Consider the following 16,528-nt stretch of genomic DNA (forward strand, 5'->3'; position numbering starts at 1 on the left):
AATTTCAAAAAAAATTTTTTTTTGCATTGTATTCTATTCATTACGAAGGTAGAACTTTTCCAGAGAACCATAGGTCGCAACTTGATAGTTTTTTTTTTTTTTTTCTTTTTCTTTGGAAAATGGCAAAAAAATTTCTTAATCATTTAACATTGCGGACGCGTGCATTCCATACTGTCACTTTGGTTCTGGACACGTGGATGTAATGTTTATATTTCGAATGTTAACAGTTTGTTTTATCATTTGATTATTTAGACTCGTACTGATGCTACAACTATGATAAATCAAACTTTAGTGAAACCTAATAGGAAAATTACGCTGAATAGACATCCACGCGCCTAGAAATATAAAGTCGCTGTTAGCACATACGCGTCCGCAGTGTTTTTGCCATTTTTCAAAAGAACCATTAGGTTGCGACCTATTTTTACCATTGTGATAAATGAAATACAATGACAAAAGAAAAATTTTCTTTTGACCTTGAAATACAAATTTTGCGGCAGGTTCTATTTCTATCGAAGGTATCCATGATAGCCAGGGACAAACTTTTCTTTTCACCCTGTACATACATGCGCATACACGCCGTTTTACCTAACGTTGAACGTTGCACATGTTTCAATTTCCATCCTAGTTCGGCAGCCGCGATATTGAATCCGAAGATTCGAGCCCGGTGCACCGAAATCAACCGACGGAAGAACTTTTCGAAATATCGGGGGAGGCAAACCGCGAACGAAACACGGCTAAATCATTAGAGTTTTCGCGATAAAAATCGACGCGAAGATGCAGTTGACAGAAACTTCACGTCGACGTCGAAAAGATTATTTAAGAAAAATATCAAGAAAATTACGAACGTTGCAGAATTGCGTTTTCTGCGTTTGTTTCTTCTCCTTGAATGAACTTCATGTGAAACGAGCAATCATGACACAGAAAGAAGTAATTTTAGGGTGGACATTGAGAAAACAAAAGTGATTTTAATATTGCTTTTACGCCTGCCGTTTTCTTCTCTTGTTTCGTTAGTTGCTACTGTGTTAGCTTTTTGCGATCTATTTTCAGTTTTCACTTTGTCGAATTTTACGAATGATAACTCTTCTCAATGTAAAAGAAAATAAATATTTTACTTTATACATCGAACTTATCAGAAAGCTTAATTACCTAGCTGCGAAGAAGTATGAAAAATAACATCAATTACGTACGAATTATAATGAAAATTGGAGAAAACTACAGATAGAAGAATTCATAAGAAACCAATTTAATGTTTAACTCCGCGTCGTCAATTAATCTTTCTTTTCTAACTCGAAATAACACTTTCAGCTTTTAGTTTAATTTAATTTATTAAAAATAACCAAAAAATGGCATATTTATTTGGACAAAACACGAAAAAGACAAACACAACGTTCTTCGAATTTTTAATACCACACTGTAACCTTTCGTTCATACATATTATGTGTTTTGACACCTGTTGGCCTTGATATAAAATATGATCATTAGTTCATGTTGTTGTTAGGCAAACAAATTAGTCGATTTGGAATTCGTATTTGCATTGATAAATGCTTTGTCGAAATTACTTCCTAGAGTTAGAAGAAAATGATCGATCAATCACACCATTTTCTGATTTCATTATATCGTCTTCATGTTATTAATGACATGAATTATTCTATATAATATAATATAGAGTATCTAGAAGTCGAGAACGTAATAATACTAGTGTTAAAATTAATAATTAATAATAAATTAACAAACACTAAGACTAGAAATAATTTAATTTCACAGCTACAATATTAAGTTAAAATTGCAAACCTAATAACGATTCTCAAACGTTTCGTTAATTTTTTAATGATCTGTCAAATTTACCTAATTTTTCTGCAAATATCTTAATTTTATTTCTTCGTCCTGATACTTGTCTCACGCATATTAAATACTTGTATACATATATGAACAAAAATATTTCGTTGGCAGACGCGATGAAAGGGATACAAAATAAATACGAAAATAGATACAAAAGAAAACAAACACTAGAAGTCCTTTCGTTTTCTTTTTGCATTAATACGATCCAACGCAAACGGATCTCAGTGGAGACGTACTCGATGCAGTTTAAGCAAGCAGTAATTAGAAAATCGTGTTCTCAAAGGATCGTCAGGAATCCGAGCGCAAAATTGAAGAGATTAAATTTCGCGGCCATTAAGAGGGCGATAGCCAGAAGAAATTACTTGGAGCGAGAGACGGGGTCAAGATACAAAGTTCGTTCGACGAAAGTATTGCAACTCGAGAAGAATATCCGCTGCGTTTCACGGTCCCGTTCAAACGAAAGTTATTTGCTTGTTTCTTGCCGGACAGTTCAACGACGCAACGTCGAGAAACTTATTCAATTCCATCGACTGCGACGCTCCCATTTCTCTCTCTTTTTTTTTATAACAATTGTTTTAAAAAACTGACAATGAAACACTGTTGGTAATAGATTTCACGAGGACTGGCATATCGTAATATGTATGTATATATTTTAGTATTTAGAAATCGAGAAAATTGTTTTCTCGAGAAGATCTTGTCGGAAAATAAATTTATGGGAAATATTACTAGTATTACGTGAGAAATTTTGACGAATAAATTTTAAAGTTTAAGATATAATTGGTTGAAATAAACAACAAGTAGACTGTGACCATATTATCTTTTAAAGAAATGTAATTTACACGAAATAGAACTTAGAGAAATAGAACTTAGAGGTAGAAAATGAAGAAGATATTGTACTTTGGATACCTTACGTATTTTTGCATACTACGTGTGCACTGCACACTCAGTACCTTTAAACTTCCTATGAATACATAAAAATCTGCAGTTTGTTAATAATATAGAAATTTTGAGCGTAATTCCAATATTTCTGAAATTATTAAAAAATGAAGAAAATGATTAAATATGAATTTTTGTAATCATTGAATTGCATTTACAAAAAAAAAAAAAAAACATGAATGCGATAATACAATGTTCGATAATATATTCATAACATGTACAATATACATAATATATCAAATTCATTACCAAAATACCTAATATATCAAACAAGTTATCAAAATCAATTTCTACCTCGTTTCGATATTTTTAATTATTCTCACGAAAACATCAAATTGCACGAATCTCCACAGTCAGAACTTGTCAATCATCTTTAAAAGCAAATTCGTCGCGACAGCGAGTTAACCTTAAAGAGACGTCGTCTATGGCTGCAGTAGGTAACTGTCTCCTCTATGCACGTCACGCGGGCTGACAGCAGTTTCAACAATCGAGCTCGAAGTTCGAAAACGTCTACCGAAAACGTCTTATCGGAGCTCTCTCTCTCTCTCTCTCTCTCTCTCTCTCTCTCTCTCGCTCGCTCGCTCGCGTAGCTTCCCTATCGGGAGCGGAGAAGAGGAAAACATGTCCGCAGAACGGCGAAGTTCGACGACGAGTTTTCGTCGTCGTGTTACCCCGTTCTTTCTCCATGAGACGGGGACGTGTAAATCCGAATTTCCGAACAGATCGCCAAGTAGTTCCTTCGGTCGGTTTGTGCATACGTCTAACGCGACGTATGGCGCGCTTCGAGTCAAGTTTCGAACTGCCGACAGGGTTATATTTAGGTTGAAACAAACCCCGAGAGGATGTTCGCGGACGATTGAGCAATCGCGGAACTCCGGGGACCATTGCGTTACCACGATTCTCGAAATGTATAAACTTCGTGCTTAAATACTGCGAGATATCTGTCTATTTCGAACGAAGTCAAGTGGCAAGGACATTAAACAACGGTTCTTCGCACAAACTAGTTACTACGGAAAAGACTGCACACGGAGTGTTCCAGGTGTCTTTCAAAAAACGATACTCTGCGAGTAAGAATAAGAAAAAAATGTCACATAAATATCTTTTAGTATTTTGTGCATTTTATATTTTATATTTTCACTTTTCTGTGAATAATTTTGAAAAATTATTTACTGTGATCATTCCTTTTTAATCTCAATTAACCTCTTGCGCTGGATTGACGTGCCACGTCGAGAACTTTTTGTCCCAAATTGCAGGTTTGTTCCAAATTTTCTTAGTTTCAAGTATATTTAAATGTAACTCAGGCAGAACAAATGACAATTATTATTTTTTGATCATTTCTATCCAGTGATATCGTGCCGACGTGTCCAAGAGAAAAATGAAAGCGACGAATTATTGTATACGATTCGGTCACTCGTTATGGTCCGCAAACCAGTTGCCAGCGTAAGTGGTTAATATATTTCCAATAATAATATTAACTCTCATTCGGCAGACTTTTCTCCCAAAGAGTAAACTTCTGATAAACGATTCATTCAGGAATCAAAGATTCGCGAATGTTTAGTCTCGTTTAATTATTATCTGAAGTCCAATAACCGGTTTTTATAATTTTTTTGTAAAAGCGTGTCTTTGTGTTACATTTGCTTTTTATCTTTCACAGAACACGCTGGCATTGTTTGACCTCATGGTCTAACTTTGTCAGACCGTGTACTTTATGGGTATAATGAAGCGAAAAATGCGATATTCAATGAGAATCCACTTTGGTCTCCGATATCGTTTCCAATTTCAATACCAGTAATTAAAGAAGAGAGATATACCAAACGAAGACTAATACGTGCAGCTGCAAAAATATTGATTGGTTTATCGAGATGAAGCAATATCGAAATGAGCTTTATAGAGAAATAAATTCAATTTTTATTGCTGTCGATTTCATATCAGCGGCAGCGATGAAGTTTAATACGAACAAGAGCCAAATAACTATGAGAATCGCAAACAGAAAATCAATTATTATTATTCCCTTCGTGTTTCGTATTTCGTGCTTTTTATTTCTCTATTATATTACATAAGTCACCTACAGTGACTAATAAAAGTGATCACTTACTGTAGGAAACTTTTGTCCATTATATTTTGTAAAATATTTGAAAATTTCATTGTTTATATGATTGTTGATTACATCGGAAAAATTTAAAATTAATATGAAAATGTACATAAACGTTACAATATACTTTATTATGTATTTGTCAAAAATGATCTCGTCTCAAAAATATTCAGACTCATTTGTTTATGAAATAAGTGTGTTTGAAATTTGGGTTTGCATCACGAAACTTTAAATTTCCCTAAAATATCGATTTTCTAGCTAGTTTCTACCTCTTTTATTTTCGAAAACATCAGTTTACCATTATAATTATGATAGTCGAATCTCATCACAATGTTAATAATAATTTAGGATATTTAATACATGTAAAATGTCAAAAAATGTCTACAAGTGTTCGAATACTTTATATGCTCACATCATTATACGCATTGTATCACATCATATATTTTGCTCGATATACAGAGTATACTGAAGAGTTAAATATACTCACAGAGTATACCGAAGAAATTTAAAGAAAAGTTTGGTTGTTAAACACTGGAACACTCTATAAACTTCATCATTGTTTTCTATTTGTTATCTAAAAAGTGTTGAAGATGATCTGTAAGTGCAATAGTTCAATTATATATTAATCTAGCGGCAGAAATAACAGAATGACAAAGTTCACGGAATACTTTGATATCGAACAGTATTGCTAGCGATAAACGACAAAAATTATTTTCTTGTGGTAAAATAGGGATTTTAGCTTGTATTTTTGTAGTTTGAAGAAAGAAACGTGTAATTTGAAAAATGTCCAAGATTCCTAGTATTTTTTTGAATGAAATATAGTTGTTGAAGTAAATTAAAAGTAATTGCAGATGAATCGACAATTATTTCAAGTTGGAAGCTTCGAGATGGAATACAATTCTTTTTTATTCGAATTTTCAACCAAGAAAAGAGTACTAATAATAGTGTCGAGATAGTGTTCAAATTGAACATTGATATGAATAAAAAAAATGATTTTACTGTACAGAGTAAATCTTTACAAATTTATTTGACTCCACTTTTCTAGCATTTAGAAATATTTTGAATTTAAAAAGAGAAATGAAAAAATCACAATCGTTATCGGTTGTTATTGATTTCTCTTGTTTCGAATGCAAAAAAGATCTTCTTGAAGCATTAAACTAAGTCTTTTACAATTTCTAAAATTGTACATGTAAATTAATATATTACTTTTTAATCCTGCTCCTATCTCAGTCCTTTTATATTTCAACTTCTCTTCTACTTCGGCAAACAAAAATATTTTAATATGAAATTAAAACGAAAAAAAAAAAGTCATGCACACCAGTAAGGATTTTCCCACAATTTGTTTGACATCGAAAATGTCTTTCAGCTTTAGGAAAGTAAGCAAGAATCAAAGAGTAATGTAAAACACAGGCACCTCAACTTGGCCAAAATAGTTCACGTGTAGGTGATCAAAAAACTGATGGCAAACCGCAGTTTCTTAGACGACAAACTAGTTTCAGGCTACCGAACGATTATACGGGAAGGCAACATCTTGCTCGTAAACACGTACATACATATTTCAACGTGACACTCGAAACGAACGGCGTTTCGAGGAACATCCGACGTGATACACTTAACTGCACGCACGCCAGCTTGCCAACTTCCCGATTAGGTAATGGACGCCGTTAACAGAAGTTCCGGATGAACTTGAAATTAGTCACGTGCATAAGTATGCGTGCAAGCTTTTCTAATTAGCTGTTTCAGACGCTCGTGAAACCTAGCTCTTCGTCATTTCCATGCAGAGGAGTCACTGGAGGGACCATTCCAGGCGTCTGTTCCCCAACTTTCTCGTCCTTTGTTCTAATTTAGAAACAGATGGTAGGTCACATCCGGCGAGCAATTAATCCTTTTCGGTCCTAACCGGGCGAATGTATACATCCCGCGGAAAGTATAAACCATCTTGGACTGGGGAAATGAATATTGAGTCCTGTTCGAATTGAAGTTCTAGCGGCGTGTTGCTATCTTGATTGACTCTTGAGATTTTGACGTTCCAACGCAACTTTCTATGTGTATTCAATGGAATATGTTATTTCCATTGATACTATTTAGAGTGGGCTTTACGTCATTACTGTCAGGCTATTCACGTGCTTAAAGTGTTTGAAGTTTAAAACTGTACGTGTGAGAATAAAATTATTTATTTATGAAAGATCATGTACGATAGAAAACAAAAGTATTCAGGATCATATGCCAATTTAAGAAAACCGAAGACAGAGATACGTTAGACTTCGTGTGTTCCCTCAGCATGTTCAATAGATAAAATTTTTGTGTTACTATTGGGGATTATTATAGCTGTATATGATTCCAATATAAAATATAGAGTTCCATTTTCAAATATATTTTAAACCTAATTTTTTACAGTTGAATACATTACATTTATATATTATTAAATATAATAATAAATTATTATATTAAAGAAATATATTGTTATACTCTTACGTTTATTTTTGAAAAAAAAAATGTGTTCCAGGATGATTAATACACCTATCAAAAAAATGTCTTTGGAAAGTATACAAACCACATAATTTGTTGTAATTCACTCTCACGTATGTCCCAAAAATTTCAAAGTAATGTTCTCTAAAATAATATGGAATAGGATTTTGATCAATCAAAGTCACAGTGATGTGGATAGCCAAAGAATTCCTATGAATATGAAATAATACCTAACTTATTACAATTTCTGTATATCTAAAATACATCAACGTTAAATCAAAAAGTAGAACTGAAGTTAAATTACCGAGTTTTCTTTTGGTATTTAGAGGAAAGAGATAGAATTTAGGTTACATCAAAAGAAGAGAAGAATACTACAGTTCGATTTATATTTACGAGAGGAAAATATCAAGTATCACAGTTTAGACTTTTAGATTAATTTCAAATTTCAGTGTAGCAGATGGATCAATTTTCAGATTTTCAAACAAAATTTTTCGTCGACGTTGTAGTATGGTTCGATTCACGGACAATTGTTCTTCAGAGCTACGTTTCGTCGAAACGCAGCGTGATCACGCTTCGTCAGAGAACCGAATTCCAATTATCGTCTCGAATAATAGTGTAAACGTTCACCCGCAGCTGATGAAAATATCTCAGCGGAATGAATGAGTGACCGAGTATTTTATTGCATTTCACAGCGAGCCATGCTTCGTGACACCAGGGACCCGGTATGTCACGTATAAATTTAAATTCCATCGACGTGTTATAGCACGTAATGGCCGTGAATCTATAAATCGACGCGTTATCGAAAAATCATGATAATCGAAAATTTAATTCCCAGCGTGTGCCCGATACGATTTGACATTGATTGAGTTTCGATCACGCGAAACAACCAGAAACGCGATCTCGAGTCGCAGATCGTACGTAGACGGCAGGTAAATCGCGAAATGAAGCAAAAAAGCGAAAATGAAACTGAAAAGCGAAGGGAATGTGACGTGAAATGTTTCAGAATCATAGATCGGTTACGCAAGAGATAGCGAAAAATACAAAGTTCGTAAAATGTATCGCGAGACGTTATTTCAGTAGCAAAGCTTTAAAGAGCAAGACCTGTTAGGCGAATAGTTCACAATGTATCATAAACTTTACACATTTGGAACGATATTATAATTAGTAATTAGATTGGGCATCTTTGTGTAAATTAATATTGTTTTTGGAATATAAATGAAAAGATAAGACCGCAGTATAAAAATTGTATAAAGCCTAATACTGCGCGTTGAAAATTCCAACAATATATTTTGGATATTTTATATATTTCTTAATATTATGTGCATTCTGTGCGTTTTTTGAAATTTTCTTTAAATGCATAAAAATCCATAGTTCATTAATAATTGAACTGTGGATTTTTATACAATATTTGAAGGTGAAATTATATGGCATGCATGTAATGATCAAAAATATATAAAATATAATATTCATTATGATATTTAATAAATACACAAGGAATCTAGCAATAACATTAATATAAATCCGTTTTGTTTTTATATTTAATGTAAGTTAGTACAAATCTCGAAAATCTAGAAAAAAAATAAGGATTTTAAACATTTTATTTTTACTGATTTATTTATTAATTAAAATTCTGTAGACTTTGCAGTGATAACGATGTTTTTTATATTTATCTACTGGTAAATATAATAAATCGAAACTAAAGATAACAAGGTCTACTATACAATTACTCAGATTTAAAAAAATTTATTCTTCTTATTATTATATCAAAATATATATTTTCTTTTCTTTACATATAGTAATTATATACATATATTTTCTTAAAATTGTGTCTCTGATTTATTTACATGTTCTCTCAAACAAGTGTGAAAGAAAACATCGTTTTTACTAATTTCAATTAATAAATCAATTAAGATCCATAAAATGTTACAATGTGTCTACGATTAACAGAAAGAGTTTACACTATAACATAGTATTGTGAAATACGAAAATGCAACAACGAAAACACAATTATTAACCGTAATTTTATCAAAATGTATAAGAAATCACTGTCCATCAAAGACAAGTGACCTGCATCTCAGTAGTTTTGTAATCACAAAGTAGAAAAGAATCGAAAAAGAAAAAGAAATTACATTAATAATTAGTCTTCTCGACTGACCTATGATTCTGAAACACTCCGTATGCTATCAGTATGAAAAAAAAAGGGGGAAAGAGGAAGGATGATCGCCAACTTGGCGAAAGTTGGTTTATCTGCGATACTTTATGAGTCGTTAAAGGTGCAGCTATAATGTAAGCTATAAGCTCAGAGGGGAAGCAGAGATTATCCCGAGCCGATTTCTCTGGCCGTTCCGTGCCAACTTCCGGGTCCGAGATACGGTCTAATTGAATTAATAAAAAGGCGCTCATCGCCACGCTGGCACGAGTGCACAATCACACGGACGAATTCTTTCGAGCCTCGTCGAGAAGTTTCTATTTAGTTTCTCAGTCACGTTTCATCCGACGAATAAACGGTCATTTTTCAGCTCCACCAAGCCCAAGAGGCTTTTTTGAGAGTCTGTTCGTGATATTCGACGAGAAATCGAAACGTTCTCTGGTCGTATCAATCGGATCGCTCTGATCGTCAATCGGACGATAATCACGAGGAATCAACCGAATCAGAACCGTTTAATCAGCCGACGTTAACCGATTTGGTATTTATTCGTTGATGATCGGTTTCAACTGTAAAACAAAGCGGTTGTTTGATTAAATTATAACGAGGGATAGTTCCGCGAGGATGGGTAGTATCCCGTGGTTTCGGGAATTTGCGGGAACGTCGATTGCTAATTCTACTCCAAGTTTCGAGAGATCATTTGAATACAGCGAACTCTAACTAAGCTGGAGAGGGAGGAAATCTTTATTAAAATCTGTACGATTCTTTTTCATCATTTTTCATCATTTTATTGAACCTCTGAACATTAGGATTAAATCACGAGACTCTGGGACTTTTTGTCGTTTAATCCTAATATTCGAAGGTCAATAAAATTTTGAAACAGAAAAAGAGACCAAATTTTTTAAAATGGTGATAAATCTAGTCACGAAAGAAAGTTTTTCGATGCTTGAATTTTTCGAAGAGAAAACACTCGAAGAGACATGAAATCATTTTCGAGAAAAAAAAGAAAGAAGAACGAATTGAAGACTGTGCTTTAAAGACATCGATTAGATTGTTATATGATTTTCTTTTACAAAGTTGCGACAAGTTTAAATTATCGGCAATTTTACGCAATTGACTCAGGCTCTTCGCTGTAACTACCCCACACGACGAAAGTAAACGAACGAAAGGCGGCACGAACAAATGTAGTAGAAACAGAGAACCTTATCTCAACTTTTCATTCCTTTTCGCCAACTCTAACTCTTGAAAGTTAGGGATTCGTTTCAGAAGTATTTCTTGCAAGCATACTCCACGCATCATCAGATTACCGAGCTCTCAGAATGAAAATACCTCTTTCCTCTATCTCTTAGCAACCGGAAGACGTTTTCTTTTCTTCTTTCTTTCTTCCCTCCCTTTCCCAAAGAACTTTCAACGCGGTAATCGTGGCTACTCTGTGTTCGTCCGAACTTTGAACATGTATCTGCAGAGCACCTCAATTCTCTCTTCCTTCGTATATCCCTTTTGCGCCGACAGAACGAAGGAAAAAACGTTTCACAAGCTTGAGGAAATTTCACGCTCCGTTTGATAAGATGCATTTATTCGTTCGACGTTGATGTGGTGTTCATTGGAAATCCATAACGCTTCAAGTTTTAGTGGAATTCCAAGTTTACTTGGAATTGTTAGAGAATTACTCTCTGCGAGTGAAATTTCACCATCGTGATGTCAATTCAAGAAATTAAGAGTAGGATTAAATGTTTCGTTCGAAATTGACAAATAATTGTTTCTACGAAATTAATAAATGATTTCATGGAATCTTACGGTATCGTGTATTTACTGAATATTCAAAATAGGAAATAATATTCAAGGTTTTGCAATGAAGTATATTTATATAACTAAATAATACTATATATCAGGGTTACCCACAAGTAATGTCGTTTTTTTCATACTGTGCAAAATTTTATTTTATTTTCGTGCACACACGAAATGAATTTTTAGATATTTTATTCATTTGTAATTAATTTCTTGATATTTGTGCTAAGTAACTGTTAAAAATGTTTATTATACATAAAATTACGCTCTAATAATGGAATTGTGAATTTTTAACAGTAATCTATTTTGGTCTTTGATTTAGAAGCGTGTAATAATTTTTTTTTTCTATTTTATATTTTGTAATATCTGTCAGTTTCATATAATTCAAAGCAAAACACAATTATGTATTCACGTATCTTCGATATCAATTGTTTCCAAAGAAACATTCCATGTCTTCATTTAAATAAGAAAAACTTCAATTTCAGTAAAGAAACTTTAGTCCATGCCTTCAATTAATTTTTATATACAAAATCACGCTAATAATTCTAAATTTGTTTCCTATTCAAACAATTTCAATAAAACCGAAGTTGAAATGTTTAAATTGATTAACTGCAGTTTCGCAAACGAAGCAGATTATTTCGAATCAAGATAAAGAAAAAAAAAAAAAAACACTATGAAACGTTTAATAAATTATATCTATTTATTCACGCCAACAGATACGTGGAGATTATTTCGCGTCGCGTATTTTTCAATATATTCAGATATCTCGGCAAATTCCAAAGAAACCTCCAGCAAGCGTACAAAAATCAATGTTGACCGAACAACGTGTATAAAAACGATTTTCCATTGTAGCAGCATCTCGATACATTTGCAGCCGAGTTGCAAATCCCACGCCAGTCGCAAATGAGCCGACGTTTCCCCCGGTCGAACTTGTCAACGATATTCCCTCGGAACAGAGTTTACATTGGATAAGGGATGTCTACATCGTCGCATTCAAAGCTTCGAGTTCCAGCGAGTTTGTTAATCTAAGCAAAAATATCTCTGGCCCGGTAAATCGATGCGCGATGGAAAACTGACGAATCAAAACCTGTTATCCCGGAGTGAGACGGTTTGTTTTCCAGAAACTCCTGAAACGGCGAAACTTGTCCAATAGACGAACGTTCGTGCTGGTTTAGAAAGGCGTGAACTACTTATTTCCCGTCGACATCGATTGTAAAACTTTGATTCCTTTATTCCGCCTCCCTCTCCCCATTCGGTCACTCTCTTTATTTAATATCTTTCTCTGTTTTCATGATATTTTTTTTCTACGTCGTTTTTTCTTCTTCTTTGGTAGATATCATCTTTTGTTATATCTCTCATTTATTTCGTTGATTTTCGTGTTTGAAGATTTTCTTTAAAATTCATGTCAGCGATGATTATTAGCAAAAATTTAATATTCGTAACATTAAATTAGAAATTAAAATTTTTTTGTTTTCCGTGGCTATCATTGAGTGAGAATATCAATCTGTATTTGTTACGAAGACAGATAATTTAATTTTGATCTTCATATTATTATTTGAAATTTGTTTAAATACTGTTGGTGTATGTAATTTTATTTTATACTATCAAACTTCTTCTAAATCTTCCTTCTGCTTATTTCTTTCTATTCTTTTTGTTGTTCTTTTGCCTCCCCCTTTTTCCTCTCTTTCTTTCTAATTATTTCTTACTCGATCATTTCGTTCCAAAAATTGCCATGCCATTTTGCGTTTCATTTTTCAATTAATGCTTCAACTACCAATTTCTCTCCCCCTCTTTTTTATACCACTTATTCTCATTTCTCTCTTTCATCTTCCTTCATTTCTTATCCTGCTCTCCGAGTTCGGTATTTCAAAATAAAAATTCAGCGTACACACAAAGCATGGCCACGAAATTAAGCGAAGTATCGATACGGTTTATCGATTCACTCATAGAAAAAAAAAAAGAAAGCACTTTCGTGTCGCTATCAAAGCTTGATATTAACGCTTTCTCTATGGTATAAATGCAGGGGGTTTGAATTGAAAATAGAAGCCGACGGTTGAACAGGGGAACAATACAGCACGTTTTCATGCTGGAAAAAGCCGACGATTTTTCTGCTGTTTCACGGACCGCCTCAATCCGCTCCCGATGTAAATGCGCCATTAATTCTACACAGCGCGGAACAAAGAATTGTAAAACAGTCTCAACTCCTCGAATCACCTCTTTATTTACTACGATTAAATATAAATTCTCTGATACCGTTAGAATTCATTATTATGTTGTTCTCGCGACACTTGAAAACCTTTTATATACAAAATTATGAAGTTATGTGTATTTGCATATCAAAATAGTATCTCACAGCGATAAATTTACTCGACCAAATTTTTTATTATTATTATTATTATTTGAATGACAAGCTTAATTTAAGAAACAGGATCTGTGAAAAATTTTAAACTAAGATTATTTCTATTAATAAATTTTTAAAAATAATTCATTGTGAATCGATAGTTGATTAATAAATAAAAATATAGTGAAGTTTTTTTGTACGATTTTAAATAAAAGAAATTCATTGCATTTAATTTTGTAGATAACTTTCTCTCTTAAATAAAAATCACGTTATATATGATAGATGTTGAAAACTCATTTGTAATACTGACTTTTTAATTTTTGCTAGAAATAAAAAACTCAAAAGCTTATTAATTCTTCAAAAGCTTATTTTAAATTCATTGCTCGTAATATTATACATTTTATTTTTCAGTCTATGAAAGCTTCTATTTTCATTTAAATATTTCTTACATTAATACGTAAAATATTTTATATTTTTCGCCATACTTTGAAGTTTATCAGGAAAAACGTAAAAAATATATTGTACATAACGTTAAATTTCATGTTATTAAAATCCACATCGAAATCCTTGTTGTATGTTTATGTAATTTTCCGAATATTCACTTAAAAGCGTTTTCCTTAAATTCTTCAGATATAAAAATCAGGTATCTCGCTATATCAAGTTTCTTGTCAAACTTCATCAAATTCATCACTGGGAAGAAATTCAAATTAATTACACGTATATTTCAATGGCGTATGTGAGCCAAATATTTCTCCTTCAGTTGTCCTTACAATTTCATGCAAATAACTTCCTCTCGAAACGTGCAGATTCTTTCGTTCTTTTTTCGATCATTATTTCTGCAAGAGGAAAGGAAAAAACAGAAGAAATCTCGGCCGTAGTAATGTCTTCTTGCTGATAAAAATGTCGTCATACAAATCACCGTAGCCACTGGTTCGAGTGCATCCTGTTGCGCAACCTCCCTCTCTAGCTATCCGCATTATTTATTATTTAATCCATTTCTCCTGCGGGACTCGATAAACAGCGGCTGTTCCCGTGCAATAAAATTCCTACGACACTATTGTTACGTGAACTGTACTTCCGACAAGCATTTTTCTTCGTAAAATACTGGTCGATACTTTGTTTTCTCATTTGTTTTGCGAGTAAAATTTTCCAGGCCATTCTTTACAGTCAAAGATACCGAGTTTCCCATGTGACTCAATAAAACGTACTTTAATGTGCGTGATAGGTTGATAAATTTCGTAACGACAGAGAATGTTTTCTTCTCTATTTTTAAACAAAATTTTTTTCATGTCATTTTAAACAAAATTGATATCGTCGAATTATAGGTGATCACAACAAGTTTAAAATATTTAATTTAAATTCTATTCTATATTTGCTGCAAAGCTAAAAGAAAGGCATCAGTAGCTTTTATGACGTGAAATATAGGATAGAAAGTAATTAAATAACTTAAAACTGTATAATCTAACTTGTTATAATTACCCATGGTACGACAATATCAATTGAGAAGTGAAATACCAATGACATTGTCGTCAGAGATAATGAAAATAATGTTTTGACATACTTAATAACTTACCTAAATCAATTATGTCAAGATTGTATAGCTAATTAGGAATTTTCATGCGAAGAGACAAATTTTTGTTATTAATAAAAATATTTTAGGTATACATTTGAAATACAAATTAAGAAAATTTATAGTGCTTAAATTTTTTTGTTCGGAAAAAAATAACCTGCTTGTTAAATATCAGAAAAATACAAACAGTAAAGTGATATAATTATGATTTTCTCTTGCTTGTTTCATAGAATATCGAAAAATCATTTACTGCAGAAGCTGCACCAAAACGACTGCATATTGTATAATAATTAAATATTCCCCAAACTATTTGGTATTATATAACTCAAACACATAATTTTTAACTCGTGCATGCGTGAACCAGAAAAACAAACACTTTAAACAAACCATCAAATAAACAAATATATTTCAGAAAATCAAGGAAGTTTTTGAGTTTCGAGAAAGAGTGAATCTCCGAGATTTTTCTAAAAAATAAATTGTACTTCAATTCCTTAAGAAGATCCCATCAAATGGAAGTAATGTTACTATTTCAAAGTTCTTCTCTATCCTTAAATTCCAATTTAAAATCCACGAAAACCTGGCTAGAGGATCAAATACCGCACATTTGGCCATTTCAAAATCGGGGATTCACTTGAACCTCGATCCTCGAATTGTCGGTGATCTGGACGATCAGCGGATAGAATCAAGGGACGATGCTCGTGCCAATGGGTGAGCACGATCGTCGGTTTACTTGCTTCGAACGCGAATACGAAATGGATCATTGAACAAGCCGGGCTCTACGACTGTTTCAGGAGTGACCATCTTGTTATCGCTGACGGTGTTCCTGAATCTCGTCGCCGAGACCCTGCCCCAGGTCTCCGACGCTATACCACTGTTAGGTACATTGAGTTTCTACAAACAAACGTGTGCTAGTGTGAATTTTCTATTGTTGAGAATGGACGTACCCTTTTTTTCTTCTTCTCTGATTCTTCTTATCATGTGTTTAGTGTGTAATGAGATTTTCATTGAACATTTTTTCCGCGCACAGTTAGTTCAGAATGAAACCATATGTGAAAAAGAAAATTAAAAACTAAATACTTTTTATTTTCTTTTATCTTTACTTGGTTCTATCCTGAACTAACTTTGCGTAATTTGATGTTAGACAAAGTGGTTTTTATTGAAGGGTGTTTTCTTTTTTTTTTCTTTTTTTTTTTTTACTCCTTACTTTTCTCCTCTTTAATGGGATCATTGTTTGTCTCATTATAGATAAGAATACCATTCAAAGTACACTCAGTCTGATTTGATAATTTTAAATGGAACGGTGCACTCACAATGCTTGGTTTTCTTTAAAACATGTTTATAACAAAA

General features: G+C 33.0%; 1 protein-coding gene across 4 annotated transcripts in view; it reads left to right on the forward strand.

The window, feature by feature from the left end:
- LOC122528189 (neuronal acetylcholine receptor subunit alpha-7) overlaps positions 1–16,528 on the forward strand; it is a 286,103-nt gene that overhangs the window by 163,870 nt on the left and 105,705 nt on the right. The window contains exon 5 of one of the 4 annotated variants that reach the window (XM_043653067.1): positions 15,973–16,059. The exons of the other annotated variants lie outside the window; for them this stretch is intronic. Coding sequence (XP_043509002.1) covers positions 15,973–16,059 — 87 coding nt within the window. The remainder of the gene's footprint in view (positions 1–15,972; positions 16,060–16,528) is intronic. 4 annotated transcript variants of the gene reach the window in all.

The sequence above is a fragment of the Frieseomelitta varia genome, unplaced genomic scaffold (assembly GCF_011392965.1).
Source record: "Frieseomelitta varia isolate USP_RPSP 00005682 unplaced genomic scaffold, Fvar_1.2 scaffold_1030, whole genome shotgun sequence".
NCBI classification, from domain to species: Eukaryota; Metazoa; Arthropoda; class Insecta; order Hymenoptera; family Apidae; genus Frieseomelitta; species Frieseomelitta varia.